General features: G+C 42.6%; 1 protein-coding gene across 2 annotated transcripts in view; it reads left to right on the forward strand.

The window, feature by feature from the left end:
• Positions 1-17,253, forward strand: part of MYH7B (myosin heavy chain 7B) — a 58,755-nt gene that overhangs the window by 18,914 nt on the left and 22,588 nt on the right. Inside the window, exons 7-20 of one of the 2 annotated variants that reach the window (XM_066623019.1) lie at positions 551-647; positions 1,439-1,462; positions 3,025-3,117; positions 3,520-3,583; positions 3,691-3,789; positions 6,298-6,401; positions 7,785-7,923; positions 8,223-8,341; positions 9,551-9,700; positions 11,079-11,249; positions 12,739-12,918; positions 13,026-13,158; positions 13,434-13,510; positions 15,823-15,910. In XM_066623019.1, the coding sequence (XP_066479116.1) occupies positions 551-647; positions 1,439-1,462; positions 3,025-3,117; positions 3,520-3,583; positions 3,691-3,789; positions 6,298-6,401; positions 7,785-7,923; positions 8,223-8,341; positions 9,551-9,700; positions 11,079-11,249; positions 12,739-12,918; positions 13,026-13,158; positions 13,434-13,510; positions 15,823-15,910 (1,538 nt within the window). The remainder of the gene's footprint in view (positions 1-550; positions 648-1,438; positions 1,463-3,024; positions 3,118-3,519; positions 3,584-3,690; positions 3,790-6,297; positions 6,402-7,784; positions 7,924-8,222; positions 8,342-9,550; positions 9,701-11,078; positions 11,250-12,738; positions 12,919-13,025; positions 13,159-13,433; positions 13,511-15,822; positions 15,911-17,253) is intronic. The other variant, XM_066623018.1, reaches the window with a different exon arrangement.

Below are 17,253 nucleotides of genomic sequence, written 5' to 3' on the forward strand. Positions count from 1 at the left end.
TTCCAGAGATAAAATTAAGCCTTCAGCAGAACTGAACTCTGCAATTTATTATGCTCAGTGGTGTAGCTAGACGGGGTACAAAGCACTAAGTTTTGCAGGCGCTTGAACGTGCTGTGCGTGTGTTCCCTCCCCTTTGGAGCCACCCCCTCTAGCTATGTCACTGAATATGCTGCAAGACTTTTCAGCTTGCACCCTCCTATGCCCATCGACAGTGTAGACAGGGCGAATCACTATGGTTATCACACCATTTTGGGAGCAATGCCAGGTCGGGCTTCGTTGCTCTTGCGTTTTAGAGTGATTTCCATTTCTGGAATGTCTCATATAAATGCACCTTGTATGTCAGATGCTGTGAAACCTAGATAAATGATCAGCATTTCAGCACCCAAGATGTACAATGAGAAAGCATTCCAGTCCCTATCAGACCAACTCTGCCATATAGTCAGATCACTGGGATGTTGGTTGTCACTGGGATGTTGGTTGTTTTTGTGTGCCTGTGTAATCATTGATGGTCGCTTCATTTTCTTGATCTGTGTATTTCTATTACTCTAAGCGGAGAATCTGGTGCTGGTAAGACTGTAAACACCAAGCGGGTCATTCAATACTTTGCCATTGTCGCAGCCCTGGGTGACTCTCCGGGCAAGAAAGGAGTAAGGCCCTCATTTGAAAAATGTTTTTTGGCTGTTTTCTTTTGTACATTTTTTTTGTCCTGTTTTGTTTTGAAATTTCTTCTGTGTTTGGCAGTGTGCTTGGACATGGCCTTTTCTTTTACTTTGAAAGAAGCAAGGCTTGAAAAAATTGCTTTTGGGGAATTTTTTAAAAAGTAAAAATGGGTATTGAAATTCAAACAGTGACTGCTTTAAGAATTTTTTGAAGGTGCCAGCTCTTTCCCCTCACTTCCATTCTTTTTTTTTAAAAAGGGGGATACATACCCTAAAACAGTCTTGTAAATCTTTCTTTTAAGCCTTGCTTTCTGTGGTTTTCTCCCCCATTATCTCTATTATTCTTTTTGATCCTTTTTTTGTCTTGTATGTTTTCTTACTCTCTTCCTTCTTCATCTTGCATTCCTTTTGTTTCCTTTTCTCCCTTTCTTTTTTGGTTCTTCTTTTTTGAGATACCCTTGCAGTTGCTTATTTTCTTCTAGATAATTTTTGGGCTTTGGTTACACAGAAAGAAATTTACCAGCATTGTTTTCCTGGTCTGAGTTTGGATTTTAACTCTCTTGCTTCTTGATGCTTTTCCCGATTATCTAATTCTAATCAATTTAACATATTTTTGGCAAATTTTAAAGATGTTAATCTTTTTTTTGGATTGAAACCGTTAATAATTTTTTCGTATTCTTATGGACAACATTAGAATGTCCTCTTCTTTTGACTGGCACTTTCTGTAACTGATTTATATTTCTGGAGCTGTAAATCTATTTTTTCTTACCTTCTTATAGGCATCTCCTGCCACTAAAACTGGGGTAAGTGTTTAAAAGACAGGACTATAAAATAATGCTTAATGACTAGAAAATTGTATCTGAGAAGAAGTTAACAAGAAAATCAGAATTTTTTGACTCTGCCTGTAACCACCTGGTCCTGTAAAGCAGACACTGTGCACAAGATTATACAGCCTCTGTGCACAAGTCCAACAGTTCATCATCATACTGTATCTCCTGGGTCTTCTTTGCATGCAAAATGTTAATCCCATGCATGGAGGTGGCTGCTTATGGTTTAGGTGGGGAGCTGACACAACTAGCAATTTCAAGTGGCTGCAGTACCTCAATAATTATTGTGTGAACAATCCCTTGTGATTTCATACTAGTGTCTAGAAGATATCCTTGTATAGGGGACGACTTTGTTAATGCACAACATCCACATAAGGGAAAATAATAAGATGTTTAAAAAAAAATGAAAATTCCACATTTTTTAAAAAAATTGCATCTCAGCATACAAACTGTAGTTTGCCTTCTCTCTCTCTCTCTCTCTCTCTCTCTCTCTCTCTCTCTCTCTGTGGTGTGCACGTGTGTGTGTGATAGATAAAATCTAGATATTTTTCATATCATTCTTAGGCTTCTCTCTGTTGTGTTAATAATGACCCAGATTAAATGTCCAAAACTGAAATCACACCCTATGTTTGTGGTTGAGCTGGGCCTCGAGTCCATCTGTTTGTTATGTCACTTCCACAAGTAGCATGCTGTTCTCTTTGCAGTCTTCACTGTATTCATTCAGAAAGAGATCTTTTTTTCCCTTCACTGTTTTGCTTATGTGTAGTCCCTGATCATCACTCAAGGAAGTATTTCTCAAACACTGCTTCAGATTGCCACAGCTTCTGCCTCCATCTGGCAAATGCTGGCAAAATGCCAATAGGAGTCATCTTCCCCAGATTAATAGCACCTGAAGCAGAGGTGATTTTTATCTAAATTGCAGCACGGAGAGAAAACATTAAATACCCCTTCCCTGTGTTCTGCAGAATGTATCATCCCTGCAACTCCCCATAACAAATTTGATTTCCCCCCCTTAAGACAGAAGCTCAAACAACATGTTAAGTATCATTGTGGTTGACTTGAAAATATCCTAGCATGGTCCCAGCACATGATCTGAAAGTGCAGGTCACTGAACAGCCCAACTTCTGGTCAGTACCTGGATGAGTGGCCATGTTAGCCACCTTGAGTTCCATGGAAGAAAAGTGAGATATAAATGTCATAAAACAAACAACACAACAGAGACAGATACTTAGTAAAGCTCTTTCCCTGAGGTGATACTTTTCTATAGGAAGGGCATTCTATATGTGAGGTGTTCAGAAATATGATACACATTCTTAACCTGTAGTCTGATGTAGATGGTTCTGATTTGGGCAATCTCAAGGTGGGCCTTTCCTGGAGGTGAAATGTTATGGTAGTTGGCAATTTCTGGTAAATACTGGTCAGGGCTGAAGGGAGCAGTTAATATCTTCTGCACTGTAGCATTCAGGATAAAGCTACCCTGATAAAAACTAGCAGCAGCATTAATGGGATTTGAGCTAATTCACAGTTGCATTTTCTAGGGTACCCTTGAAGATCAAATCATTGAGGCTAACCCAGCTATGGAAGCCTTTGGCAATGCCAAAACCCTGAGAAATGACAACTCTTCTCGGTTTGTAAGTATATTTAAAATAATATGCCATTGTATAGTGCCTGTACAGGAAGCAGAGAACAGCGTCTCAGGAAGGGGCGTGGTTTTCTCTGATGTGAAAGTTACCACTGGTCCAGAACTCAAATGGATACATAAATCCACTGATCTAAGAATGCCTTCGAGTGCTACTAGAATCATATTTTGCTCCATTTTACCTGGACTTGGGGTTGACACATGTATGTCTATCTGATTCATGCATAAAAAGACACATAGACTGTCATTTGCTAATTACACAGGCATTCTTTTTTAATTATCATCCACATCAGAAAAAGTAAAATGTGAAGAAATCTAAGAGTTAGCTGTTAATAGTAAATACCTTTCCCCTTTGACCAATATATGAACAAATTTCCTTTCCATTGTATCTTAGGGCAAGTTTATTCGCATCCATTTTGGCCCTTCAGGGAAGCTGGCTTCAGCTGACATTGACATCTGTGAGTAAATGGCTGATGTCAGATGAAATCTTGTGTTGTTTGGCAATGGAGTATGGATTGATAAGCTAATATTTCCTGATGATTGAATCCTTTATCCTTGTTTCTAGACCTGCTGGAAAAATCAAGAGTGATTTTCCAGCAGCCAGGAGAGAGAAGCTATCACATATACTACCAAATCCTTTCTGGAAAGAAGCCAGAGCTCCAAGGTATTGATTCCTTTAACAATATGTAAAGAAATTTGCCAATCATTGTTGAAAGCACATGGCACCAAATTTCAAAACAGTTGTGTCCATCAGTCTGATATCTAGGGCTGCTGGTACTGCATAACCCCATCTGCCAGGAAGACCTTTGACATTCAGGCTAATCCTATGTTTGTACCATTGGCATCAATGCTTGACATTTATCTGGTAGTTATTTGTGTTGAATTGTGTTTTAATTTTTCATTACTTTGTAAGCTGTTTTATTATCATTGATGAAACCAGAGAATGTGTATTTAAAATAAAAATAAGCAAGTAAAAGACTCACACTAAATAAATGATATAAGAGCAGGCTAATCAGTTATTAAAAATGCACTTATAGTGCCCTGAGTGGGCTCAAATCCCAGCTAACGATCCCATAGGTGTCCTGTGGATGCTCTTGAGTAGCCAAGTAGACAATGTATTTAGGGCCCAATCCTAAACTTCCTCAGCACCGGCACTGAGCTCTGTAAGGCACATCTGTGGCACCCGGAGAGAAGGGGCCACCAGCGCTGGACCAGTACCAGTTGGCGCTGAACCAAGTGCCGCATGGAGGACTGGCTGGTGCTCCTGCAGTGCTGACCAGCGATGAGTATTTTTGGAGTGGGGGGGGGCACAGGGAGTGGGCAGAATGGGGTGGGAGAGGGGGGGTGGGGAGAGGAACCGGGGCAGGAGAGAATGGGACCAGTGGAGCCCTGCTCCGCAGGATTCTATCCTCTGTGTCGGGCTGCAGAGTACGACACGGAGGTTCTCTTGTCTGTGCCAGCAAAATAGCTGGTGCAGACTTGAGAAGCCCCATGGCGGGTCTTGGGGCTTTTCCTGGGGGAAGTGGACAAAAGTCCCCCCCCCCGAGAAGACCTCTGGTGGTCTCAATGGTGCTGCCAAATGCAGCAGTAGTCACAAACAATTTATTGGAATTTGAATTTTCTTTTAAAGAATCTCATTTATATCCTCTTCATTAATTTCTTTCAAATTTTCTGAATTATTATTTCTGTTGAGTTTGCAATTGATTATTGGTTGCTTCTGCAAACCTCTTACAATTAGGAGTACTGTATGTAAAGAGGCCCTTTATAAGGAATCCCTAATAGAACCTCTCTGAAAGACTACAGGCCCAATCCTATCCAACTTTCCAGCACTGATGCAGCTGTGCCAACGGAGCATGTGCTGCATCCTTCATTGTGGAGGCAGACATGGAGGCCTCCTCAAAGTAAGGGAATGTTTGTTTCCTTACCTTGGAACTTTGTTGTGTATTGTGCTAGAAAATTGGATAGGATTGGACCCTATGGCTAATTTAACTGCCCAAGCCTATACATGTTTACTCAGAAGAAAGTTCTATTAAAGAATCTGCAATAAAGAATCTGGGCTACCGCCTGCTGGTTTTGCTGCTTGGTAACAAACAATATCTTATTTGGCAGGTCTGGAGAGCTCTGCAGAGCAGTAATCTTATCTGAAGATCACAAAGCCAAGAGTAACTGCTTCTAAATCAGTCAGCAGCCCAGGGTGTACCTAAGATAGTTAGATGCTACTACACACAATGCACATGCCTTTTCAGTAGCAACATAATAGAGATTTCCAGTCTCTTGCCTTAGCAAGTCCTGCTGCAAAGGCAACAGGTGGGATCCTGCTAGTAGATATACCCAGGCCTGTTTCTCCCATGGTTAGTAAAGGTGTCTGCTGTCCTTGGGAGAAAAATCTCTTTAATTTACTTGCACAATAGTGCTTACATTTATGCAAATAGAAATTGCCTATTTCCTGATACTGAGACGGAAAACACGGTAATCCTATCTCTGTGGTCACTTTAACCGGAAAATAGAGATGAAAATAGGTCAGGTCAGTCTTTCTAAGTAGTAATTGTTACAGTCTTCCTCAGTAGTAGTTTTGAAGGCCAGCTTAACCCATTTCTACCTGGCCCACAGGGTACACATTTAGTCCCTGTCACATATATGCGGCATTGGGCGAAAATAGCTTAAGACCCCTTCATCCAGCACTACCGTTTAGGATCAAATTAGATGCATACCTAAATGCACAACGTGGTCTGATGGGTGGAGAGGAAAGTTTTTTTCCTCCCTAAATAACATTCAGCAATCCAGTGAGAAGGTGCATGACAGATGGTGAAACTGGGGAGCTTTGTTCTCAAACATGCCCCCTCCTGACATGCTATTTTTAGTTTTAAATTTTGTTTCCATTGAAAGCCTTTATAGTTTCCTACAAACTTACTTCTGTTCAGAAAATAACATGCATCATCATAAGGATTGAAGTGTTATGTAAATGTTGCTTGCTGTATTCCACATGTGCATGCTGATATCTTCCCTGTGAGAGTGCAGAAGAATAACTTTATGTTCCTGAAGAGCTTCGGTTGCAAAACAGAGACATGTGGCAATTTGATGTTCTTTTCCTTCTGTTCTTTCAGATTGGGGTTTACATCTTGCAATACAGACAACAAAGAATCAAGTTTGACTCCTATTTGTTTTTTCTCAGATATGCTCCTGCTGTCTTCCAACCCATACGACTATCACTTCTGTTCACAAGGTGTAACAACTGTGGATAACCTGGACGATGGAGAAGAACTCTTACTTACAGATGTATGCATTTATCCACCATGAAATCAAGTGGGGGCCGGAAGGTCTCATGAAATATAGGGACGATGTAGCTATATTATCAGTTTTAAGCCCTGTTCATTTCAGTGGAAATGTACCAGCATTGCTTTGTCATTGAAATCAGTGGGACTTGAAGGTGTTTAACTTTGGCTAGGTTGTGCCTTACATTTTGTATTTGTATCTGTTTGAAGGGTTGCTATTCCTGAAAGTGACAGAATGTGCTACAGATCAATGGGAATTACTGCAAGAATAAATATGGGTCATATATTCCCTTTATCTGTATATTTGTGGAAGCATCTGTGGCCCACCCAAGGCAATCAACAGTGGGAATAGGAATAGGATAACCTATGGAACCTAGGAGACCTATGGAATGAAGAAAGATTAGGAAGTTGAGGGCATAGAGAGATCCATAGTGTTGAAGACTAGAATGCTAACAGTAGGGAGAGGAAACTGTAATGGGATATATAGAGAAGAAAAGTAGGAAGTTGAGAAATAAGGCTACTGAGAGATCAATGGATGGAATAACAGAAAAAAATGCAGCAAAAGAGACTTGGGAGCAGAAAGATCTGTAGGGTGAGGAAACAGTAAAATGGGGGAAGCAGAGAGACCTGTAGTGATGAAAGAAGAGGAGAATGCTATGGAGTACATAGAGAGAATAAAATTGATGTGAACCAATGACAAGGCCTAGGGCATTACATATAAAACTCAGTGCAGGCTGTCAGTTGATCACCTCTCAAAAGAATTATGCACCAATTATGCAAATACAATAAATGAACATCCAGTCATTTCAAGGTACACCAATGAAAATTATGTGCAGTTTCTTAAATGTGACAGTGAGTATTCAGTTCTGAAACATAGGTCCTATGTGCTAATGTCTAAAATCCAGGAATCCTGATTTTTATTATCTTGCTGTGCAGCAAGACACTTCAAGTATCACCCATTTTGAAATTCATCCAGCATTGTAGATGCATGGTGGATTACTTTCCCAAAAGCATCCTTCCTTCACTTGTCAGAATGGTAATGTTGTCTTGGGATGCCACGTGTGTCCTTATTGGGCAATTGGCAGGCCAGAAATATTTTGACAGAAAGCCCAAAGATACTCTGTGTATGCACCATCAGAAGTTAATGTGAAACAGCAAAAGTATAAAGGCAAGTAGTTCAGTATAATTAAATGAAATATTTTTGATTAAAAACTGAATTGTGATAAAAAATTTAAATTTTAATAAACCTAAAAACAAATGCCAAGTGCTCAAGTTGTGACATTTCATTTGCAAGGGTCAGCACTTCCTAGGTTCTTCCCTTTTTTTTTCCTTTTGCAAATGGAGTGAGACTGATATGTGAAACGACCTTGTCTGGTTCCTTCTGCAGCATGCTATGGACATCCTGGGTTTCAGCAATGAAGAGAAATATGGCTGCTATAAAATAGTAGGAGCCATTATGCACTTTGGCAACATGAAATTCAAGCAGAAACAACGTGAGGAGCAAGCAGAGGCTGAAGGCACTGAAAGTAAGAGGGTTGTGTAATCTGCTTTGCTATTAAGAGTAGCTGTGTTACAACCAAACTATACATTGTGTGAAGGACATTTTTGGCCCTTATCTGCTTAGTTTTTGTTTCCTAAATTGCAGCCTGGGGGGGGGGATCAGGATTGGAATCATGGCAATTGGGGAGAGGGGATTTCTTAACTACAAAATAAGCAGACCTGTTTGGAAGCCAGCTTTTGAGACAAGATTTCTGAATGACAGAAGCCCATATTTTGTTCTTACTGATGGTTGCCTTTTCATTTATGGTCCAATACTGCTTTGCAGGTGCTGATAAAGCCTCTTACCTCATGGGAATCAGCTCAGCAGACCTAATCAAGGGGCTGCTCCATCCCAGGGTGAAAGTTGGAAATGAATATGTGACCAAAGGTCAAAATGTCGAACAGGTAAACATCGGGTTCTATGTGATGTGACCTTGTACCATCTTCTTATAGAACCTGCTTGGCTTGGACCCAGCAGAAAGCTTGTGTATTTGGATGACATTTCACTGCTGGAATTTTGATTTGTAAACTAAAGTGAGTGGAAAATGTATTGCAGCATTATTTATTATAGAAAACTGTTTCTGTTTCTTGTGAGCTGGTGTCATTCAGTGGCTAAGTGGCTGAGGCTACAATCCTACACCAGTGATTTTCAATTTTTTTCATCTCATGGCACACTTATGTTGGCATCCTTCAGTCTCGGAAGACTATGGTATTGCGCTCTGAATGGTGGTTCTGGAACAGAGTGTCCTCTCCAATGTGCAAAGCCTGGGTAGACTGGATATGGAGGATAGACTGTTACCCATGCAAATCCCCCCTCTCCATGTCGCTGAAATGGTCCAATGGAAAGGCAGAAGCCAATACGGTTGGTTCCAGCGGTGTCGCAGGAGTTGCTAGAACGTGACTGTGTTCAGCCATGAACTGCCTCAGGGACTCCGGCTCCAGATTTTGCCTCGAGGTTGACTCCTGAAGCCTTTTCCATAACTGGATGTAGCTACAAGGCAGTGGAAGTCTGGGATCAGAGTTTTCCTTCTCTTAGATGAGCTGCCTTCCCAGGCTAACGAGTCCCATCTACCTGCATGGCACACTGACAAGGCACTAAAATGGTCAAGGCACACCACCAGGTTTTTGACAATTGACAAGGCACACCGTGCTGCCAGTGGGGGGCCCACATCTTGCATTAGCCCTATTAATAAATAACCTTTCCTCAAATTCCTGTGGCACACCTGTGGACCACTTGTAGCACACCAGTGTGCCATGGCACAGTGGTTGAAAATGGCTGTCCTACACCCACTGTCCTGGGAGTAAGCACCACCAAACACATTGGGACTTATTTCAGAGTAGACATGGTGTAGGATTGAGCTATGAGCTACAGTTCTTGCCTCTGCTGTAAACTCCCTCTCAGCCTCTGCTCCCCAGGTACAATATGGAATTGGTAGTACTTCCTCAGCTTGCAAGGTGGTTGAAGGGAAAGGATCTAAACAACACAAGTGAAGCACTTTGCACACACAAAATGTTTTTGTTACTATAATAATACTTACTCCATGTGAAGAGTACCGTAATCTAAAGGGGACATGTTTTTATTCTGATGAACTGTTCTTATGTTGCCATTTGCAGGTGGTGTATGCAGTGGGAGCCTTAGCCAAAGCCACCTATGATCGCATGTTCAAGTGGCTGGTTTATCGTATCAACAAAACATTGGACACTAAACTAGCCAGGCAGTTCTTCATTGGAGTTTTGGACATTGCAGGCTTTGAGATCTTTGAGGTAGGTTTCAGAATTGACCTACAGAATACCATTTCATTAAAAAGCCACAATCCTAACCAACTTTCCAGCACTGACGTAAGGGCAATGCAACTCCGAGGTAAGGAAACAAGCATTGCCTTACCTTGAGGAGGCCTCCGTGATTGCCCCCCACCTGCAGGATGCAGCACATGCCACACTGGCACAGCCTGTGCCAGTGCTGGAAAGTCGATTAGGATTGCGCCCTAAGCGCCCAATCCTGTGGTTCACGCCGTGCGTCTGTGGCGTAGACCACAGTCGCAAACGTGCCACAAGGCATGTTTGCGGGGCTTACCACTGGGCTCCTACTGGAGCTGGCTCAACTCCGGCCGGCGCTGAGCCAGAGCGCAGCAGGCGCCCGCGTTTCGCGGATCGGCAGTCTCTGTGACTGCCAGGCTGCAGAACGGGAAATGGGGGTGTGGTCGGGGGCATGGGGAGGCGTTCTGGGGAGGGGGGAGGTGTGGTCGAGGGCATGGGGTGGCATTCCCGGAAGTGGGGGAGAGGCGGGTCTGCGGAGCCGAGTTTCGCAGGATCCAGAGCGCTCAGGCAGGGCTGCTTGCCCTACACGAGCGCCTTTACTTTAGCGGCGACCAAGCAGTCACCGCTAAAGTGAGTAGTCCCATTGCGGAACTGCTTCCCTTACTCGGGGGGACGAACGTCCCCTTCTCCCGAGGAGCCTCCCATGGTAGTGCAGGAGGCTCTGGATGGCCCTTTGTGGAGTCGCCGGGTGCTGCAGCTCCGGGCAGCTCAGGATTGGGCTGCCCGTCTGTTAACACTATGCAAGGAAGAAAAAACTGCCATGTACAACAAAGAAAGAAATACACATTTCAAAGATTTGCTAACTCAATTCTTTGTTTTTCATCAAGATAAATAAAGTGGCATTCCGGGTGAAAATCAAGGTCATAAATTATTGGAACTTTTGGGTCTTATCTGAACTGATTCTGTATTTATACATGATTAATCACATGATTATTTTTAACTTGGTGAAATCAGTATGGAATTTATTTCGAAGTGTAATAGTAATGATATTGTTTACTAAGTACCTAAGCAGTACCCATTTTGCATTTCTAGATAAATTAAACTAGATTGGAGTTCCTGCCCCATCATTAGAATCCAACATGCCCTTATGCCACCTGTCTTTGAAATGTTTCAAAATATGGTGACTCATTTTAAAGGCAAATTTATACAAAAATATATATCAGCTTTATCTCAACATGTTATGTATAACTTCCCTCAAAGAATCCTGGAAAATGTAGTTTAGTGAGATCCATAGAACATCACTGAGATGTGGTTGTGGTCACTGGTGTAACTTGGGGTAGATGGTGACATCTGAAACATTCACATGTCTTTTTTCTACCTGCAGTATAACAGCTTTGAACAGTTGTGTATCAACTTCACCAATGAGAAACTGCAACAGTTTTTCAACCATCACATGTTCGTACTGGAACAAGAAGAGTACAAGAAAGAAGGAATTGAATGGGTCTTTATTGATTTTGGCCTGGACTTGCAAGCTTGTATTGACCTGATTGAAAAGGTAATGTTGGGATATGATGGTGCAATACATATGGCCTTATGTACTTCCATGTTCTTTGAAGGAATGGATGATGAGCATGTAACTTTTCACCATTTCTGTTTGATAAGAACATGAAATATAACCTACAAAATTGAGGGTCAGAAAAGTTTTTCTCAAACTTTATGGTGGTTTGATATGAATTTGGGGTGCTGATTCCAAAAATGGCATCCGTTTTGCCCTATTACGTCTAGTTTTGGAGATATAGTATAGCCTCATTAGTGAATGGTTCAAGCAGCTTCCTCATAAGAACAGCCCCACTGGATCAGGCCATAGGCCCATCTAGTCCAGCTTCCTGTATCTCACAGCGGCCCACCAAATGCCCCAGGGAGCACACCAGATAACAAGAGACCTCATCCTGGTGCCCTCCCTTGCATCTGGCATTCTGACATAGCCCATTTAGGAAGCTGCTTGAACCAGTCACTAAAGAGGCTATGCTGTGTCTCCAAAACTAGACGTGATAGAACAAAATGGATGCCATTTTTGAAATTAGTACCCCAAATATACCCAGGAATTAGTGTAATGTTTAAGGAAGCAAAATGTGTGTTGGCCTGTGTAATGTTTTGGAAAGGCTGTGTTACTTTTCATATTACTTTTCCCTGAAGAAAATAAGGCATTATTAAATTGTGTCCTGACTGTGCCAGAGTGAAACATATTCTTATTCAAGCAGTGGAAAGAGAGCAACTTTAAAAGTAGTGCTGAGGTTAAAACAAAAAAGTCACTTGGTGCAATCCTAATCAACTTTCCAGACCCGAGGTAAGGGGAATGCAGCTCTGAGGTAAGGGAACAAACATTCCCTTACCTTGAGGAGGTCTCTGTGACTGCAACCCAACTGCAGGATGCAGCACATGCCCCATTGACACAGCTATGTCAGTGCTGGAAAGTTGGTTAGGATTTGGGCTATTGAAGAGTAGTATAGAATCACTATAAGGTGAATTTCTTTTTCATTGTACATATTATAAAATAACCTTGTAAACATAATCCCTTGTGCTCAAAATCACTTCAGAAATGCTAGAACAAGTAACTTGTGATCCTACTACATAAGCCTGCTTCTGTAAGGGCATTATCCAAACTAATTATGGAGAGGAATGTCCTCTTGTGGTGACTTTTCCACCTCATACAAGAATCCATAAATCATCCAGTTGTCCTGAAAGATCAAACTCCTCCTCTCATTCACCACCAGTAAAAATTCTCTGGATGTTCTAACAGCGAGTGTGCAACAAGATGCTTTACAATGCCATCCTCTTATGGTTTATATGCTAATTGCAGACCAGTGTTTATAAGTGGTTGAATACTGATAACTTTTTGACATATGTGGCAGTTATTGTTGCTTATATTGTCCATCTTATTACACTAGTCAGAATTAACATCAGCTGAGCTGGTCTCCAATCTGTTAATCTTTGCAGCCAATGGGAATTCTCATTCTGGTCTCCAATCTGTTATTTCTTTGCAGCCAATGGGAATTCTCTCCATCCTTGAGGAGGAGTGTATGTTTCCCAAAGCCTCTGATATGTCATTCAAGGCCAAACTATATGATAATCACATTGGGAAATCACCCAATTTCCAAAAGCCCCGGCCGGATAAGAAGCGCAAATATGAGGCTCACTTTGAGTTGGTACACTATGCAGGAGTGGTATGTTTTGGTTTTCCAGCTTTCACATTCTTGGCTTTGAGTGTTGCTTTTCTGTATTTTGTTGCTTTTCTGTATCTTACCTGTTTTTTTTTGGCCTCGGATGAAAGGTACCCTATAACATCATTGGCTGGCTTGATAAAAATAAAGACCCCTTGAATGAGACAGTGGTGACCGTCTTCCAAAAATCACAAAACAAGCTGCTGGGTAGCTTGTATGAGAACTACGTGAGCTCATCTTCAGGTGAGTGGGATTCATCTCCATGCTCATTCTGTCTTGTACTGTATATAGTAAACATAAGAAAAGTCTTTCTTGATCAGACCAAGAATTCATCCAGCTATCATTCTGCTTCCAACAATGGCCAATCAGATGCTTTCAAGAAACCCACAAGCAGGGCATGAAGCAACAGCCCTTCCCCACTGCCCCCTGAACTTTGACTATATATGCACCCTATGGCAGCATTTCCATTACACTGGTCTTGCCAACCCAAACTAAATCATCTGCATTTCACTTAACAGATGATTTACCCAAGACTGGTAGCAAAGAAAAGCGCAAGAAGGCAGCTTCGTTCCAAACTGTGTCACAGCTGCACAAGGTAAGACTTAGACCCTGCCTCATTCCTTAGCAGACTTGTTGAGTAGACTTGCAGAATTCCACTTCGTTCAACAGATGAACACTTTCCTTCACATTCTGGGTATAAAGGATATACCCAGGTATAAAGTTTCAAAACTCAGAGAGACACTGACTAGAGCAGCCATTTTCAACCACAGTACTGTGGCACAGTGGTGTGTTGCAAGTGGTCCACAGATGTGCCACAGGAATCTGGGGGAAGGTAATTTATTAGTAGGGTCAATGGGGGATGTGAGCCCCCTACTGGCAGCATGGTGTGCCTTTGTCAAGTGTCAACAATCTAATGGTGTGCCTTGACCATTTTAGTGCTTTGTCAGTGTGACGTGAGATGAAAAAGGCTGAAAATTGCTGGACTAAAGCATTAAGACTTGATTCTACTCCACAAATGGTCCAGAGCATTTTCCTTTGTAAGAGCTAGGTTGCTCCAAAATTCACTGTCACTGAAGCTGACATGCTAACTTCTGTTGAACTTCAACACTTCATGCTTGATTAGGTATTGAATGGGAAGGATACTAGATTAGGAAAACCTTGGCTCCATCTGTGGTATGGAAATGCTTATTTCATCCCCTGCGAAGTCTGTGCTGCCTGGCTCCTGGTTGCTTCTCCATTACTGAGGGAGAGGCAGTTAAGACTTGCAGTGATGTTTAGATAATTTATTACATGAACATCACTTTAAGTCTGTGCTGCTTCTCTCCTCAATCTTGACTTCGGAAAGGACAACCCTTGGGAAGAAGAAAACGAATGGATTTTGCAGGGGTTTGAACAGTGGCCCCTCTGTCTTTCCTGTACTGGGAGAGACTGAGTTAGCTGAGTGTGACTTACTCCACACTGAACCAGTTAGAAGCATCCATCTCTGTTGTATGTCCATCTGATTGAGAGCCAAGGTTTTACAACTGGGAAAGGAATGATCCAGAGACTTCATGGTTAAAAAAAAAAAAAAAGCCACATAGAACCTTCTGCAATGGTATCCTGTGGTAAAGGAGACACAAAGAGAGTACAAAAGCTACAAAAGCTATTGTCTAATAAGTAGAAGGAAGAACATGGGAGGGGAACATGGATAGGAGGGCAGAGATATTTCAACTGGAGGAGGATCCTTGATTAATCTAGATGAGGTGTCCAGATTGGATATGATGTTTACAACCCACATCCCAACCCATCCCAGATCTAAAGAAGGGTGTGTTGGGGGGAGGCATGCATGTAAGGACTGTAAGGACCTGGGTGAAGAGAGGAGCCACAGCTCAGTGAACTAGGAGCACATGCTTTGCATGCATTCGGTTCCAGGTTCAGTCCTCAGTATTTCCAGTGAAAGGCTCCCAGGGAGTAGAATTGAAAACTACCAATATCTGAGACCTTGGAGAATAGCAGCCAGGCAGCGTGGGTAGGACTGGGATAGGACCACTCAGTTCAATGGTATGTGGCTGCTTTAGATGTAACAACTCTGCAGCTTCTCCTCCCAAGTGCTTTTCTTCTGGCTGAGCCATCTCAGCTTAGCTGAAAGGAGGTGAGGGCAAACTGGGGGGAGGTAAGCATCAGGAGGACACAGAGTGTAATGCCACCCTCTAGGCACTCTTTTCCCTCTAAATATCTGAGACCACCCCACCACGCTCCAATTTACACGTACATTAAAGGAATGGATATGGCATTGTCAAGTCTAGTTTGGCCCAGCAATACCTTTTAGGAAGACTGGTGCACCCTACTTTGTTTTTCCTTGATGGGTTAAAGTTGCATATATGTTTCAGTGGTTAGGTCAGTGGTGACTACAAGTCAGAATAGGAGTAGCAGCCTGGTCCAAAGGAGGCTGGGTGGCTCTTAGCAGAAAACTCACCCAACTTCTTTTTTTAAAAGTGTTGTATAAATCTTGCTTAAGGCTTTCCCCCTACAATTAGGAAAATATGTGATGAGCTACTTTTCTACTTAATGTAAAACAAATATACAGTGCCTATTTTTAGCTCAGTGATGTCAAAGACAATGCAGTTCTTGTAGTTGATCCTCCTTATAGTTGATCCGGTCCTCCAACTTCAAGGGCAAAGTAGGAGTCTGGTGCGTTCTCCTACCTAAACAAAGGAGGATCATCTTGTGATGTTGAACATAGTTTCCCAGAGCAGAACCTCTGTATGCAGATGCCTTTGGGCCTTTTCCATCTCATCCACATAACCACAGCCTTGACTTTGAATTGGCAACCAGCTTTTATATAGTAACATAAAAAAAGCATCAAGATGAAGTATAACAGGGAGCTGGAATGCCCTCTCTTTAACCCTGCCTGTCTCTTTCTTATAGGAGAACCTCAACAAGCTGATGACCAATTTACGTGCTACCCAGCCCCACTTTGTCCGCTGCATCATTCCCAATGAAACAAAGACCCCAGGTACACACCCACAGAGATGGTACTATGTCAGTATTATGAGTAGTGTGCATCACATGCTATTTATTTGTATGTTTTTCTACTTTAAGGATATTTTAGCTTTTCCGCTGTACCTGAAGTAGTGAGTGAGTTAAAAATCACTAGTAGTAACACTGCAATGATAAACACAGTCATAGTTACATTTGAATAAATCCACTTATGAACAGGCTATTTCCCTCTCTTCCTTTCCTGCTTGTCTCACCACGTTTTTGCATTCTGTTCCCGCGATGTGTTCCTTCCTCTGAAAAGCGTCCAAAAACTTCAATAACTACAGAATGCAGTGGCCAGACTGGGGCAGATTGCCACAAACACATTATTCAAGTGTTAATTTTTTTAAAAAACTGGCTCCAAGTTTGTTTCCAGGCTCAGTTCAAAGTGCTGATTCTGACGTTTAAATTGCCAAAGAACTTGGGTCCTGGGTGTCTAAGGACCACATTCTCTGACATGAACCTGTTCACCAAGATCTCCTTCAGAGGCTCTGTTTAGGTGCTACAGTCCCTGGAGGTCAGGCAGGTGACTACCAGAGGGAGGGCCTTCTGGGTAGTGGTGTCCACATGCTGGAACTACCTCTCCTGACTTGTTTGTAAGATATCTCGTCTGCCAGCTCACTGATACCAAGTGCAAGTCCATCCTCCTCCCTTGTGCTTTTAGTTGCATTAGAGATCCTTTAAATGGCCTTTCAAGGTTATCTTTATTTGAGTTTATAGTTGTGACTGTGGTTTTATCTGGTGCTTTAATTTGCTGCTTCTCATTGTTTTAATTGGATTTTTGTGTTCTATGTTGTAAGCTTCACTGAGGCCACCTGGGCCTCAACAATCAACAAATCAATAAATCAAACAATCAAACAAATCAAACAATCAATAAATATTGTTTGCATTTCTACCCAGTAGTAGTTTCTACTTGGTAGTTAGACAAGGGGTGTCGCAAAAGTGCCATAAAGCACTTTCGCGCCACCATGCAGGCAGTTAGGCTGGTGCAAGGAACTTATGCTGGCCTAACTGCGCCATCGCGGGCCCCAGGGATGGTGAGTTTGTACCAGCTGAGCTTGGCCAGCACAGGGGTCTGGGGAGGGCAGGGAAGAGGTGGGGAGGAGGCTGTTTCGGGGTGGGGGAGGGTGGATGGTGGGTGATCCCGGGGGTGGGCAGGGAACGGTAGGCCAGGCTGGGACCCAGCAGTTATGCCAGATCCCAACCCCGTTCCCTGAGCAGCATGGAGCGGCTCCAAGTCTTCTCCTACTTGCACCACCTCCTGAGGTGGTGGAGGTCCAAGGAGACCCATTGGGGCTGTGGTGGCTTACCACAGTTTCC

The sequence above is a fragment of the Tiliqua scincoides genome, chromosome 4 (assembly GCF_035046505.1).
Source record: "Tiliqua scincoides isolate rTilSci1 chromosome 4, rTilSci1.hap2, whole genome shotgun sequence".
Classification (NCBI taxonomy): domain Eukaryota; kingdom Metazoa; phylum Chordata; class Lepidosauria; order Squamata; family Scincidae; genus Tiliqua; species Tiliqua scincoides.